Raw genomic sequence first — 16,930 nt, 5'->3', positions numbered from 1 at the left:
TGAAATTATAAATTTTGACAGTGGAGCGGGCCTGTCAAGCACTTGTTCACTGAAATATTTGAATTTTATAAATTGCTCAAACTCTCTTTGGTAAATTAAAATATAGTAATATATTAAAATAATAATAAAACTTGATTGTAGTATGTATGGTGCAGAAAAGTCATGCTACTAAACTTGATTTATATTCTCGTTAAAATGCTCTAATTCCTTCAATATTTTATTTATTTTTTACACGTTGACTTAATATTCAGTTTGTTGACAAAAAGAATACAAATCTTGAAAAAGGATTTGTTGCGGCCCTTGGAGTTGGAGTTAGAATCTTAATTGTAAATCAATAAAGATGGCACAACAAATTTCAGGTCCATCATTTGACGTTAATTGTGCATTGCTTCATTAATTATTTGAGACGATGATATTTTTGGTCTTCTCAACATAACTTATAATTCATTTTAATCTTTTACATTCAAGAAAAGAGCCTTTGTGTAAATAAAATTGTTTGCCGTTGAAACGATTCTTTAAACGGATACTTTAAAACTAAAACTAACAAACTGTGACAAATTTAAGCTTGAATAACAATTGGGGAAAAACTGTGACAAATTTAAGCTTGAATAACAAGATTAAATAAACCATGAAAGCCTAGACAGGCAAATTATGGAGCAACTCCGTGGCGATTTCCTTGAAATGAATCGGAATCTGCAAGAGAGATGCTGCAAAACTTGAGGAAATCAAAGCCAGCATAACCACGGTAACGGCAGGCCTTGTCTTAAGCAGAATGCTCTGCAACTTCAGCAAGGAAGAACACACATCTGAATCATAACTGGTGTACCATTTCTTCTCCCACTCCAACCAGTGATCTGGAGGAATATAATTCATTTCCTCCATTCTCATCTGGTGCATCCGTTTCCTCAAAACTAACATTTCTTCGTCCACCACGCTCCGATGTTCTGCAAGATCACTTAAATATAAGAAAAACTTTGCCAAAAATATTTGCAAACTTCAAGCCAGGAAAGCAAAGGAAAGCATTTTATCAGGCACAGAAAAATAAAATATAGAATATTTATACAACAATCCATACCTGATTCGCCATAGCTCGCAGCTTTAACAGCCAATCTTGGCGTCTTCTTCTTCACGGGAACGCTTGCAACCGCCGGCCTGTGTAATTTTGTCTGCAGAGGATGCAGAAATTGAGGAACTTTAGCATTAGCGAGAGCTCGAGAATCCATGGATGAAAATTTTAAGCTATGCAACACTGAAATATTATGGGAGGGTTTACAGTTTAGGGACGCATCTAATGGAAGAAGAGATTTTGCTTATATAGCCCAGGTTGCGGGATGACGAAGCTTTAATTGTCATGTCGATCTGCCAAGGTGCGCGGAATGGCGGGACCTGCATTGACTCATTTTGGACGCGATGATGGAGTTGCTGGGATAGACACGAGAGATATTCACGCGGTTTTTAGTTGGCCTTGATTTACGCTGCTCCGCGTTTACATTCGCCTAATCGATGCTTTGATAGTTGAGTTTATGCGAGATACAAATTTTGGGAAACTTCGAGGAAGAGTGATAAAGCTGTCTGCAATACGCTTCTTTTGTATTGTGGCAGTGAATGTGTGATGCTGCAAATTGCATCGATTCCGTTTCGGGCCCATCTTGATGTAACATCGTCGTCGTCGGATTCTCTTTTTTTATTCTTAGGGAATATTTTTACATTTTTTTTAACTTTGCTCGTCATTATTTATAGACTTTTTATTATATTTATTCATCATTTTGAGATTTCTTCTTGTCTGTTCTCAGTTTAATTTCTAAGTATTCATTCCATTTCACACTATAAAATTGTTTTTAAGTATATTTTGATGGAATGTTATATATATATATATATATATCATTTCGATACTTTAGTTTATTTTTAAAAATATTTTGATTCGAACTCATTTTGACAATAAAGCTTGATATTATTATGAGCAATATTAAATATTTATATGCGAAAATGAGATTTTTCTCTTATGTTCACACAAAAATAATTGTTTATTGACTTGATTAAATATTTTTAATTTAACAATTATTTATTATTTTGATATTTACTTTTTATTTATTTATTTACAATTATTTTGTATTTGTTTGAATTAAAATTGATTTTTGAAATTTAAAATTCAATTTTTTTTTTAAATCTTCAAATTCTAATTTGTTTATTTGTAAATATCATGAATCCTTGCAAATACCTTGATACTTATGATTGAGGTGAAAAGATTGTTAAAACCACATGGAAGTTTAGATATGGAAGGGGGCAAAAGCATTACATTTCCATACATTGACATTATCCTAGTTCTAGTTACACCTCTTTCTCTAGTTCTAGAGAATTTAAAATGAATTAATTATATCATAATATATTGTTAGGCTATTTATGTGATTGTCTAAGATATTCAAACCTTTTTGTAAGACTATAAATTGGTACAACAAGAGAGTCGATGTAGAATAAATAAGTCAAATATCGATTCAATAATTACCCATGTATTTTTCTAAATCATTTCATTACTTATGTTCAATCACGTATCAATTTTGAATATCAAATCCATGAATATCATTCCCATTGCACTCAAACCAACCCATTGAAGATCCAATGTTGAATAATTCTAAATAATTAATAGAACTAAATTATTACATTTCTTTATTGAAAAAATCAATTATACATACATTTAACATATATATTCAATATACATACATTTAACGTACATAATCTATAGCATCTATCTCCCCTATTAGTTCCTACTACATCTAGGAGTTATAATGCACTCCTTAGGTTCTTAATGGTTAACAAATGAACCAACCACATGCTAGAATTCAAATTCTTTGACTAAATTGTATTTAATACATATTTTTTGTCAATTTCATTTTAAAATATTAAAACTATTTTTTGACCATTTGTTGGATTAAAGTTGTTTGGTATTAAGCATTGAAGTCATTGAATTTCTTTCCATGTTGACTATATAATAAGCTAATAGTGAAAACTTATCTCTCTCTTTTTTGATGAATAATCCTTTTCTATTAATAAATAATATACTAAGATTACAATTCACAAAAAAAGGTCGGGGGATACAAAATCACCCGGCAAGAGTTCACACGGCCGAAGCAGGAGTCATCAACTATTCATTAAAAAAAAACATATAAAACAACCCTCAGGTGGCTAAAGCAGTCTCTACTGAGGAGGTGGTTCATCTCGATCATGTGATTTATTTAATTCATTGTATTATTTTCTCAATGCCATTATTTGTATTCAAAAGATTGTAGACCGGTCAATAGAATATACTTCTTTTACATATTTTAATTAATTATTATAAATAGATGAGGTGGAAAAAATATGATAAATTATGATTAAAAATATTAACTAATAATTAAAATTCATATATACTAATTTGATAAAGATTAATGAATAATTATCTATTTTTAATCTATTTTAATTTGTGAGAAGAGTACGAATGCATATAAAGCATTCAATTTTTTGATTAGTTTTGTTAGTATACTAAGCACATAAAGTTATAATCATGTAGTCTACATTAATCGATAAATGGTCAAAGCCTAGATTAATTGTTGTTATTTATTATAATTAAAAAAATAAAATTTATGTGTTTAGTGAATTCAAACTCAAGACCTCCCACATGAGAGGCTCACAAGTTACCATTGTGTTGTAGGCTCTTACCTGATGAGATGATCATTATTATTTGCATCATGAATTACTCATTTTTTATGTGATGAGATAAATTAATATAAAAAATTAATCTCAAAGATTATCTTAATTGTTTCCCTCCTTAAATGATATTTCAAATTCTTCTAAATATTTATTGAATCTATTAGGGGAAGAAAATCGATACCAACACACTGTAACTTCATGTACTTATAGATTGTAAATAGTGTGTTGGATCTTGCCAATTTCATCTTGGTTGTCTTTCAAAGTGAGTTGACTACTAAAAACTAAGATTCCAACTTCTAGCTATGCGTGGATCTCTTTGTAGAGACCATTGAACACCTAATGGTAAAAACTAATTTTCAAAAAGTTGCTCTAATGAACCTCTAGTTTGCCAATACCTACTCACTCAAATCAATCAAAACAATACTTGTGAACAAATGTCCCAATAGTAGTAAACAAATATTCCACAAATAGTTTACAAATGTCCAATAGTAATATACAAATGAAAGCCAAAAAAATATTATAACTACTGGTACATAAAGTGAGCCTACACCTGAAATTAATAATGAGAAAAGGTGAGCAATTATTAAAAGTGAGCAATTAAATAACTTGCTCACTTCAGTGCTCGATTGCATATATTCGTTTGGATAGCATAGAATTATTTAAAATGGACTTGGTTCGCTTGCATTACGACGAGTACGACCCATTACACATAACGGTCCTTTGGACGAAATAAAAAGGAATCTCAAAAGACTCCAGATTCTTCAACGGGCCGCAACTTCCGTTTGCCCAAAGCTGCAGATTTAGTCCATAGAGCTCGGAGAAAATGTACAACGTCCGATTATCATAAGACTGGAAATTTGCCAACAAATTTTCTCTTTTTTTCACGGCTCAAAACTGGGATCTCCTACCAATAATTCGGATATGCGAGGCTAATCGATTATTAATAATAATAAAAAGGCAGAACATACTTAATTGTTATTAATACAAGAAAGAACAGGGCCAATCGAAAATTCCCAACACACTTTATTATTATTAAAGGAAAGTACACTATACAAAATTTGACGGAATTGACAACTGTACAAGCTTAGTAAAACCTAGCCGTTAAGAAACCCAAAATTCGCTTGGATTTGATCTGCTGATGAACTTAGTAAATTCAGGGGAGAAACAGTGAGATCCTAGCGACGCAAATAGGTGAGAAGCTCCAGAGTTGCTCGCTTCACAACAACTGGGCTCTGAATGAGCAGAAGCAAAAGGGAGGCTGGGCCACTCGACCAGATCAAAGCCAAAAAGGCCACAGCAATGCCGAGTCTTGTATTCAGCAGAACGTTCCGTAGCCATCCGAGGGAAGTAGAGCATACACCTGAACAACAATAACTTTCGTACCGTTTTTCCTCCCAATCAACATAATTTCTTTCCTCCATTCTGAGCTGCTGTATCCGTTTTCTCAGTGTTGACATATCCTCGTCCACCATGCTCGGACGTCCTGCAAGAAAAGAAAACACTAGTTCAGCACTGTGATTCCGTTTAGAAAACAGAAAAATACAAGACTCAGTAGAATTGAGATTTGGGATATACCTGATTCCCCAGAAGTGTGAACCTTAACTGCGAACCTGGTCTTCTTCGTCTTGTAAAAGTTGCTTCTTTGAACATAAGAAATCCTGCTTGAATAGTGAGCGATCGCCCGGCTAGTTTTGGCGGCCAGTGTGACATCCATTACTGAGAATTTCCAAGCTGTTGCAAGAATTTAGCTAAACTCCAAAAGAATTCCTCTAAACAAGCGGAGGACTAGTTTAAATGGTAATGGCGACTCTATTATTCTATTGGCGAAGCACAGTTTGGAAAGCGAGCAATAAATAGAGGGGCGGGGAGAAGAAGTGGGAAGGAAGTTTCCGCGTGGCATCCGTTTGGGGGAAGTAACGGGTGTGTCCCCATTCGACGCGGTTACGCGTACGACATGTTCCTTTCTTGGAGTCAGTGGAGATGATCCAAAATTCGTTATAAGTTGCTCTCGAGGACGGCGCGCTTGTACCGATCATGCAGAATTAGTGAAGCAAATTTTTGCTACAAATCCCTTCAATCAATAAATGGTACAAATGCATTCAATCTAATCTCGAGAAAGAAAAAGAAATTGTCACTATGAGCTCTCGCCACATGCAAGGTGCTTCTCTTTTTTAATGTTTGTGTTACCGAAGTCGTTTTAGGGGAAATGATTTAGTAGTTGTCGAGGCTAACTTCGCGTACTTACAGTTCTTAATTCGCAGGTGAGTGAAGAGCTTAAAGCTAATCTTTTGGTTTTCCCACATTAACGAAGCTCTCTACAGAACTTGTAGAGTGTGAGGTGACCTAAAAGTGTCATTTTAAAATGTTCGCCCAAAACCAGCCACTAAGACTCCCCGATAGCCGCTCACCCAGAAAATAGTACTTTTTGCACATATGGACCAATCAACAACCAAGAAAGCTAAAAAATGAACAAAAGCGAACGAATATTGGTATTCATAGTGATTTGTTTTGACATATTTGTATGTAAGTACTGAGGTTCTTTTTGGGTGGTAATTGTGGGGGAAAGGTAACAGTTAACATTGCGACATTGTGTACATCGGCAGCAACTGGCTTGTTTCCCCTACTACTACTTAGCTCTTTTTGTTTAAATGTTTTTGTTGTCGTCTATGCTTAAGTTCATACTTTAGTGTGCAATGGATGTGCTCAAGATGTGTGGGATGTCAACATGGAAATATTTTGCTTTATTTTTTGTACATATTTGTGTAGAATAGTGATATTAACTCACTCTCTCTTTTTCTCTCTTTAATATCTACCTCTTTCTATTTCTCTATCTCCCTTTAGATTTCTCCATCTATCTCTTATCCTCTCCCACTTTCATATCTAGACTGAAATGTCCCTTTTCTGATTTTGTATGATATTTCCAACCTTTAATCAGATCTTTAAGATCAAACAACTGATATCACAAAGATCCACCAAATTTCTTAAGAAACCCCAAATCGGGTATGTCGAAAATAGTGCCAAAAAGCTTCACAGCTTCACCTGTTATTAATAAATCTGAAAGTAAACATTTTTACAAAAATTTGAGCAGCATAACAGCCTATAAAATGTCATTTCCAGATCTATATAGCCTTTACAAAACAACTCACAAATGTAGGACAAAAACTATGCTCATCGGGCTCCCGAAATTAACACAAAAATGCCCGGAAACACCACAAAAACACTAATAAACTATCTCAGAAGTTTAATCACGTCCCAATACATATATTCAGCTCTATTTTAATAGCTTAAAGTCTGAAATACAGCAGCAACCAAAATTGATATGAAATGCTCAACTGAAAACACCAAACTCATGCAAAAAACCACACCCAAAAACCCACAAATCTACACTGTTCAGCACAAAGGAAAACTCTGTATGAGCATGCACATGGAATGGCTTCAAACTCTCGTCCTTAGCCTTCCTGAAAACCTGCAAACTCCCGTTCTTGGGTCTCCCTGGAAACCTGCAAACTCCCGTTCTTGGGTCTCCTTCTCCACAGGTTTGGCAGCCTCTGAAGAATAACAAAGAATGAGCAAAAATCAAGTTCTGGAATGAGCCCAAAATGCCTCCAAACCCCTTAAAAGAGGGCATAACTGTAACTCACGTCCAAGAGAGGTTAATGAAACTTATTTTAATAATAATTTTCATTTATTAGTCCAACGGTTTCCAAAGATTAACCCCCTTTTTCCAAAACTTCACTTTCTTGGGCCTGCCTGCCTTAGCAAAGATTTTCTTTTTTAATTATTTGAAAAGGAGACATGACAAGTCCTCCCCTCCCAATCATTGCTTGTCCTCAAGCAATGGCTGAACAATAAACCAATCAATCCACCTGGATCCCAAATGTAGTCATGAACTATACTACTACCAATTAACACAGGCTCCTGCAATATCCTCTGCAATATGACCAAGAGGAATCCATAATCAAATTGACAATTATAGCTCAACCAAACTCCGAAATCACCACTACCACAATCAAAAACCCATGAGGCACAAACTCTTAGAACATCAGAACCCAAGTAAAGTGGACAAATCAAACTACCAACACAGTAAATACCATCAACGCATCCCACTGGCCTATATGGAATGTACAATCCAACTCTGCGACAATGGTGAACCCTCTCGAATGAAACTGTACCAAGTATGGAGAATCCACACACTGTACAACTCCTGCAGTCAACACAACTCTGCAAATCATCGGCCACTATCTCATAACCATAACTCCCATACACTGTTGATGGTGAAAAGACATTACAAGATAAAGAGTAAGAAATGGAATCCAAACCAAATTTGTCTGCCATCAACTCCTCAGCACAAGGATCAAATGCTAACTGATCAAATGCTAACTGATGTACATACCCTGCAATATAATGTTGATAAAAAAAACCAACCTCAGTCAACAGCTCACCATGAAGAAGTGATACAACCCACTATGAATAATCACCAGCTAAGTCAAGAGATGTCATAGCCAAAGGAGTAGAATCAATAACAACACCTGCTAAAGCATCACTCCAAAACTCCTGCTCTAAGTCATGTATTATCAACCTGTCAATTGCAGGACCTATCACCATGTCATGCCCATCACAACTCTCATCCCGAGGCATCAAACTATCCCATAACTGATGATAAGCACTAGGAACCAAAGTACATCTCTGTATCATCATCTCATCAACATGGTCATCAAAGGTAGATAGATGAGCATACCTCACAGTGTAATGCCGATAGAATGCACCAATCTCAGTCAGTGGCTCAGACTGCAATCCAGATGTAACTAACTGCAATCGATCATTAACCAAGTTGGAACTGACTACTACCTCTGAAGACATTGCGAAGGGAGTAGTATTACTAGTAGGAACCATGCCAACTATCAGCTCACCAATGTCACACATGGTCTTTGATACAACATCTCTAGTCTTCGTGCCATTAGTACTAGAGGTCACCACCATGTCAGGCACACCACAAAAATCTGCTACAGCACCCAACTCAATTGAACCTGACTCTAGTGGGAATGAACCTGATATGCCAATGTTAGTATCAAGGATGGATGCATTCCCATCTCCACTGTCTCTAACAATCTCGGCCATGGACATCCTCGAATCACCAAACACCACAGCTTGTGACTGTATAGAATTAGGTAAAGACTGTAGTCGCTCTAACTCCATGGTCACCTTAGCCAAATGAAACTATGACTCCTTGAGAGCCAACTGTGTACTCTCAAGAATCTCAGAAGTCACCTCAAGCTGCTCAGTAAGCTCACTCACCTCATCTTCCTTGGCCAACAATGCATCAAATGTTGTACTGCCCCACTCCATAAGATAATCTCTGTCGGCTACCAACTGCATATAATTTTGTCTCAAAATCCGAATAGCCTCCCATAAAGAGTGGATCTCTGTCAAGGAAAGATAACTTCCTCCTGCTCATCACTAGTAGGAGAACCCCATCCATAAACTGCTAACAACTGACGAGTAGCATCGAAATGTTGGCAAGTGATAGCAATGTCTTGGTCACTAACTCTCAACTGATTAGACACATGATGGCACTGGCTTGACTGTCTCCTACAAACCTCCTCTGATGCACTGTCTGAAGGAGTGTCCTCAAAGTTACTAGTCTCTAGAGTATTACCATCCATATCCTGTGAATCAAATCTAAAGCTCATATCAACATACGGAGTATCAAAAACATTAGCATTGCTGTCCAACTCCTCTGTACCCAAGGAAACTAAGTCTTCAAAACTGCCCACTGCATCCTCCTGGATGTCATCAATGCCAATATGATCCTGGGACTCATCTATACACACTGCCAAATATGAAATATCATCAACACATTCCAGCAAGTATGGTCGACTAGATATATGAACAAAGCCCAACATTGGTGTATAAAAACTAATACCAACATCAAACAAGATACTGGCACAAGAAAAGACAACACCGTGTAATCTGCTAATCAAATCCATGATAGCACCCAAACAAACACTGCTACCAAAAAGTGCTAAAGATCTCCAGTCAACTAAATCCCAAATGCCAATATAACAATCTCGAGTCCATATCCGTAAACTAGAATCAACTGGTAACTCAAGCAAACTCCTCACCTAAGTAATATGACCAATACCAACTAACTCCACGTACCTGTCATGATGAGATAATGAAGTCACAATACTATCTTGGTTCACCTTCAGCTGGCTAGACAAATCATGTGAAGTACTACCAGCCTCAACCTCATGTGATGAAGCATCTAACTGTGCCTGGTACTCTTTCTCAGCAAAGTCATGAATGCTCAATGTCTGCTCATCTCTACCAGGTATCTCACCATCCTGCACAACAACATCCTCATAATCATCATCTAAACCCACTACACTGTAGTCACTGCCTGTTGTAACTATAACATCTTGAATACCTGTGGCATCACCCTTTGACGACCTGTAAACAATTGTCTCAATTTGAGTATCAAGTTGACTGTTATTATCAATCTGTGTGATATCCTTTCCCACCACCTCCTGTGGCAGAGTAGAATCTGAGACCTCTACCTGGCTATCAGCTAGTTTCTCAAATTCCTCATGCAAGTTCTTGGGAATTGTGTCATCTGTCCTATGAGAAAATCTGCCAAATAGAAATCCAGTCAACTTATCCACCTTAGCTAGGTCAGATAACATGTCATTTATACGGTGGTGCTCAACCAACTGTTTAGACATGTCATGGCTTATTTTCATAAGTTTATCTCGAATGTCTAAATAACCATCCTTTCTACTATTTTGACTCTAGCTATCAATTGTCCAAGATCGTTCCCTCTGAGACTCTGTACTATACTTGTCCATTCTGGATAAAGTAGAGTGTAACCCCAATAGGATATAACTTCTTCAAGCACCAAGAACTAACATGCAAATGATTAGAAGTAGCATGCAACCATAGATTTGGACATGCAACTGATTAGAAGCAACATGCAACCACCAAATTATGACATGCAAGATCTGGGTAGTTGTCAAAACTGACATGCAAACTTCTACAACCACCAAATTCACCAAGAACTAACATGAAAATGATTAGAAGTAGCATGAAACTATAGATTTGGACATGCAACTGATTAGAAGCAACATGCAACCACCAAATTATGACATGCAAGATCTGGGTAGTTGTCAAAACTGAAATGCAAACTTCTACAACCACCAAATTCACCAAGAACTAACATGAAAATGATTAGAAGTAGAATGTAACCATAAATTTTAACATGCATCTGATTAGAAGAAACATGCAACCATAAATTATGACGTGCAAAACTTGGGTAGTTGTCAAAACTGACATGCAAGATCTAGGTAGTTGTCAAAACTGACCTGCAACTTCTACAAACCCTCAGGCTGGCAAGATCATGGCTCTGATACCACTGAAATGTCCCTTTTCTGATTTTGTATGATATTTCCAACCTTTAATTAGATCTTTAAGATCAAACAACTGATATCACAAAGATCCACCAAATTTCTTAAGAAACCCCAAATCGGGTATGTCGAAAATAGTGCCAAAAAGCTTCACAGCTTCACCTGTTATTAATAAATCTGAAAGTAGACATTTTTACAGAAATTTGAGCAGCATAACAGCCTATAAAATGTCATTTCCAGATCTATATAGCCTTTACAAAACAGCTCACAAATGTAGGACAAAAACTATGCTCATCGGGCTCTCGAAATTAACACAAAAATGCCCGGAAACACCACAAAAACACTAATAAACTATCTCAGAAGTTTAATCACGTCCCAATACATATATTCAGCTCTATTTTAACAGCTTAAAGTCTGAAATACAGCAGCAACCAAAACTGATATGAAATGCTCAACTGAAAACACCAAACTCATGCAAAAAACCACACCCAAAAACCCACAAATCTACACTGTTCAGCACAAAGGAAAACTCTGTATGAGCATGCACATGGAATGGCTTCAAACTCCCGTCCTTAGCCTTCCTGGAAACCTGCAAACTCCCGTTCTTGGGTCTCCCTGGAAACCTGCAAACTCCCATTCTTGGGTCTCCTTCTCCACAGGTTTGGCAGCCTCTGAAGAATAACAAAGAATGAGCAAAAATCAAGTTCTGGAATGAGCCCAAAATGCCTCCAAACCCCTTAAAAGAGGGCATAACTGTAACTCACGTCCAAGAGAGGTTAATGAAACTTATTTTAATAATAATTTTCATTTATTAGTCCAACGGTTTCCAAAGATTAACCCCCTTTTTTCGAAACTTCACTTTCTTGGGCCTGCCTGCCTTAGCAAAGATTTTCTTTTTTAATTATTTGAAAAGGGGACATGACATAGACTATAAGGATTGCACCCACAAAACAAGTGCCACATCAACAATCTCTAAAAAATGTTGAAAGTCGACAAGAGTCAAGGTCATCGACAAGTCAATAATTATAATATTCATTAAATTCAAATATATATATACAAGTATGAGGAAAGAGGATTAAATGATAAGTTCTATTTCAAAATAATTGTTTACCAAGACTTATTAACCTAATATACTGGTCAAAGAGGTCATAAATCATTTACCGAAAAAGAAAGATCTTCCTACCATGTCAACCATGTTGACAGATGCTCTAGAACTTGTTGAAGAACACAAGGGGCAAGAATGTTGTAGGAGTGCTTTACCACCCTATCACAAAGTTATAGGCTTCCTCAAAATCTCTCCTGACATGAAAGATACCCATTTTGGCATTGACAAAGCCTAACCAAGAAAATGTAAGAGAAGTAATGGGACCGTGTAGCAAAATAGTGTCAAGAATACACAAGTAATGGAGAACATAGCTTGAAAAGATAACATGAACAAGCTTTGGTTATCATTCCAATACCATAGCACTTTTATAAACATAACATAATTTGTCCAAACATGGAGTTACATAACATCCTACATGCATATATACATGGATAACGGTGCAAGGCACCTCCCTAATTTTGGATTTTTTGAGTGAAAAGGGGTTATTTAGGTGTTTGGATGTGTTTAATAAGTTCCAAGTGTCCTTGGAATGCAACTAATCCAATTGTAAGAGCCAAGTTGCTCACTAGGTCTTAGGTTGCTAAAAAGTTGCTCATATAGCCAAAAGTTGTTCAATAGGTCAAATATGATTAGGGATGGGTAATTAAGGTCTTTGATTACCTAAATAGGTCCTAGGTATCCTATCTAGGGTCCTTGAATGGTCCTAGGAAGACCCATTTGGTCAAAAAGCCCTAAGGAGCGAAAATTGCTCAAATGTTACAAAGTCGCTAAAAAGTTTCTTGAGCAACTTTTGCAAGAAATTGCATAAGGCAGTTTTGGAGGTTGTAACTACCCATGCTTAGGTATATGAGCATGGAAGATCATTTTTGGAAGGTTGGAATGTTTATTGTCAATTTTATGCACGTGTGGAGTTTCTATATAGACGGATTTTTGTGTTTCTTAGTATTTAATGGTGTAGTATGACTATGTACGGATTAACATAGGAGATCAAGTTCATGTTTTGTTTTCTTTAGTATTTCTTGGTTCCTTTTCATATTCACATTTGTATTGAAGTCTTAAGATTTGCAAGCTACAACATTTTGATTGCTCACTGACCTGGGCATTGCCTCATAGGGTTGTTTGTACAAGAATGGGTCTAACATAATCACCCATAGTGGAAAATGCATGAAACTAGATGGGGTGATAGGTTAGATAGTGTACATAGTTTTTGTCTTTTATTTGCACTTCTATGATGGTCCAAGGCATGGAGTGATACCCTAGGCTGACTGCTAGAAGTATGTGAGTCTGGATAGTTTTGGAAGAGATGTACTAGAGCACACCCATGATCATGTGGGTCAATCTAATGGAGTTCCTAGAACCCCTTGGGAGTCACCTTGAATAAACAATGGCTAGAAACTAGGGCTTGGGAATAAGTAGGCTTGTGGGTGTTTTGAAGTTCTGCAAATTTGGAATCTTAGAGTGCTAGGATATAGCTTTCAAATTTTTGAGGTTATTTTAGGGGTTGTTTCAAAGAATTTGAAGTGTGGGAGAAAAATAGGGTTACTAGACTTAGAAATCATTAGGCCTAATTAGCCTTTATGAAGAAATTAAGTTTTCTTGAGCTGTTATTGTGGCCAGAAGTGGTGGATGAGATTAGGAAGGTAATGGATGGTAACTACAACACTAGTAGACTTCAAGGAAGTGGTAGAACAAGATTCTAAGTGAGGGTTAGGGTGTTAGGGGAGAGAAGATCTAGCAGGACTAGTGCTTAAAAGTGGAAATTAAGCCTACACCATATCAACTATACCTGGGAGAGAAGTTGGGAGAAGAGTCTTGGCGGCTTGGATTGGTGGGAAGGACTAGCAACAAGAATCATTAGATGATTCTCAATCAAAACCTTAACTAGGTGTTTGTTTATTTGGAATCTTAGACCCTTTGCATTAGATACAAATGCCAAAAAGTCATATCTATATATATATATATATATATATATATATATATATATATATATATATATATATATATATATATATTAGTACATCGCTATTCAAGGAATCCAAACATCACATTTTCAATGTAAAGGAAAATGTAGCAAATCATGATGGTAAATTTGATATTGTTTTTCAAAATATAGCTAATCACTCCTAAGATCCTATTTTTTATTGATTTCCATCTTTCATATAAATAAAGCTTCAACCTTTTAAAACTAAAATAGTTCATGAGGTAGTTTATGCAAAATGTAGCTAGGCTTCTATTTGTAATACATCTACTCCCTCTTAAAGTATATAAAAGGAAGCCACACTATCTAAGTTCTATCATAATAGGCTAAGAATGCAGTAAGTTCAATCAGTTTGAATATTTAACTATGATTTAGGAAAAGAATCTGACAAACACATTTCAACACAAACAATACTTGTTGGTTATAATGTAGAAAAATCATACATAAACAATGTAAGGAAGCAAAGGTGTGTTGAATCACTTCCTATGCTAATCTTGAGAGGATGATTATGCAACTTCAACTAACTATTACAGAGATTTCAATGGACAAATAAACATGCATAAATGAAATATAACAATAAAAACATAACACAGTAATTACCATGAGGAAACTATTCTAGGAGAAAAACCTCACCCTCCAAAACCCACACAATGTATTATTAAATCAAGAAGATTATAGTACAGTTGCAATGCAAGTTCTTATAGGAGTGCATCATCACATATTGAACTCATAGAGACTCCTTCTAGTACCCAATCTTGCAAAGTGTAACTCAATGATAAAAACACCTCCCCAAGCCCTCCTTTTATAGTGATTTACAACCTAGAAACCATTTGTAGTTTTACAAAACCATGGGCAAGAAAACCATGCCACGTGTTACTTACTTGTCATTTGTAACTCCAAGATGGGAAAACTATTGAATTGAGATTGCTTTTGACATATGAGTGTCTATACACTTAACTCATTTACAAGTTGGAACTTATTTCAAGTCGGACAAGTAATGCATATTGATCATAACAATTACTGTTGAGTCACTCAAGTGTCCAACAGTTAGTATGTGCCGAGTCATTCAAATGTTGAGTGACAACATTGAAGTTTCCATTGATATCGAGCATCATGGACTTCAAATGTCGTGTAAAATAGTTTTGACATAGTTGTTTGTAATGGCACAAAGTACTATGTATACCATTTTGGAGCTAAACTAAGGATTATTTTGTGATCCTAGATGATAAGAACAAATCTAAATTGAGAATCCCTATGTAATACATGCAACCAATTAGTTAAAGGGATGTTTTGAGTGGCTAGATGGATGAATTACAATCATTGATTCATACCTAACCCTAAGTCACCTAGGTCTTCTTAAGGAGAAAAGACCCTAAACATTAGTGAGGTATGGAAGGAGAAACGAGAGAAGTTTACATGCACAAATAGAGTATTCATGGTGGCTAAGGAGTTGTGAATATGATATACATTGTAGAATTAGTTAGAGAAGAATAGAGGAAAGGAATTGAAGGACATAAGATATACATTTGATCAGAGGAGGATCAAGGATACATGCAAACATGTTATCTATTATCTAGTAACAGAGTGCTAACCACAGGATCATTACTGAGACATTCTAATAGGTGAATCAATTAAAACTTTTAATAGAGTAGTCTTAATAGGTTGTTGTAAATCCTTTAATAGGGTGCTTACTTCATTGTAAGTTGAAGTCCTTTAATTAGGCACACTTCTATTAGGGTGTTGAAATCCTTTAACACAATAAGATCTAACAATCTTGTAAGCCTTCAACAGGGCATACCTTTCATAAGGTAGATCACATTTCATGATCAAACATTGTAACCATCATTAAATACACTTTATAGCTATAGTAGTGAAGATTTGTTAGTGTCATCCCCACCCTAGTTTTACCTTCTCATTGGAGGGTTTCTGGGTAATTATATTTTGTGTCATATGTGTGAATGTTTATTTGTTTTCATGCAATGGATGTATATGCTTAATTTGGTATTTCAGTTTACATGCACAATAGTGAGATGGATGTTTCATGAATGATTTTATGGTTGTCATTTTGAAACACTGATTCACACCCCTTCCCTCCCCTATCAGAATTTACTTTCCCTATTATATTTCCAATAATTCATATCAAAGTGTTGGTTCTATATAAAGGAAAACTTTGCAGCTTTGAGGAAAGATCTTGAAGATGGAAGTCTACATGTTGGGAAGGACTATTAAGAATCCAAAGATTAAAATTCAGCTTGCCCTAAATCGATTGAATGAAGCAAGAGATTATCTAAAGTGTTCACTCAAGAGAAGGAAAGAGATAGATATTGAAGAGAATGACACACAAGAGGAAGACACTATTGAATTGTTTGTATATGGAAACACAAGTGTATTTGATGCAGTAGTTGTAGATCTGATGGAAAAGAATGGAGCCCTAATAAAGAAGTCGGAAATTTAGAGATAGAACACAAAGTCCAATCAATATTGCTATGTGAGATGATCGAGTAGAAAAAGAAAGCTAAAGAAGACAAAGTAATGATTGAAGATGAAAAAAGGATATTGATCAATAGATTGGAAGAAAAGACATCAAAAGTACAAAGGAAATTGCTAGCATGCAAATGGAGACAATGAATCAAGTCACGATTGCCAATCATGAATTGAATGGTAAAGACATTGTGATCACAACCCTGCAATTACAAAATGAACAATTGAGTAACATGATCTAAGAAGAGAAAAATATTTTTCTAAAAGATTCAACAAACCAAG

The 16,930-nt window shown here is 35.8% G+C and overlaps 2 protein-coding genes across 2 annotated transcripts; both read right to left on the bottom strand.

Moving 5' to 3' along the window:
- Positions 1 to 597: 597 nt before the first annotated feature.
- On the bottom strand, positions 598 to 1,561 carry LOC149571246 (uncharacterized). The gene is made up of 2 exons (XM_089808747.1): positions 1,076 to 1,561; positions 598 to 944 (listed from the first exon to the last, which is right to left on the bottom strand). Exons 1-2 carry the CDS (start codon positions 1,221 to 1,223, stop codon positions 637 to 639), a joined length of 456 nt encoding a protein of 151 aa, XP_089664873.1. The 5' UTR covers positions 1,224 to 1,561; the 3' UTR covers positions 598 to 636.
- A 3,124-nt stretch (positions 1,562 to 4,685) lies between these two features.
- LOC149571245 (uncharacterized) lies at positions 4,686 to 5,523 on the bottom strand. The gene is made up of 2 exons (XM_089808736.1): positions 5,260 to 5,523; positions 4,686 to 5,167 (listed from the first exon to the last, which is right to left on the bottom strand). The coding sequence occupies exons 1-2, from the start codon at positions 5,396 to 5,398 to the stop codon at positions 4,860 to 4,862; spliced, it is 447 nt and encodes a 148-aa protein (XP_089664862.1). The 5' UTR covers positions 5,399 to 5,523; the 3' UTR covers positions 4,686 to 4,859.
- Between the last annotated feature and the right edge of the window lie 11,407 nt (positions 5,524 to 16,930).

Source organism: Cupressus sempervirens, chromosome 2 (genome assembly GCF_028749045.1).
Source record: "Cupressus sempervirens isolate cs-2001-9-10 chromosome 2, ASM2874904v1, whole genome shotgun sequence".
Lineage (NCBI taxonomy): Eukaryota > Viridiplantae > Streptophyta > Pinopsida > Cupressales > Cupressaceae > Cupressus > Cupressus sempervirens.
This window is presented reverse-complemented; position numbering and strand designations above follow the sequence as displayed.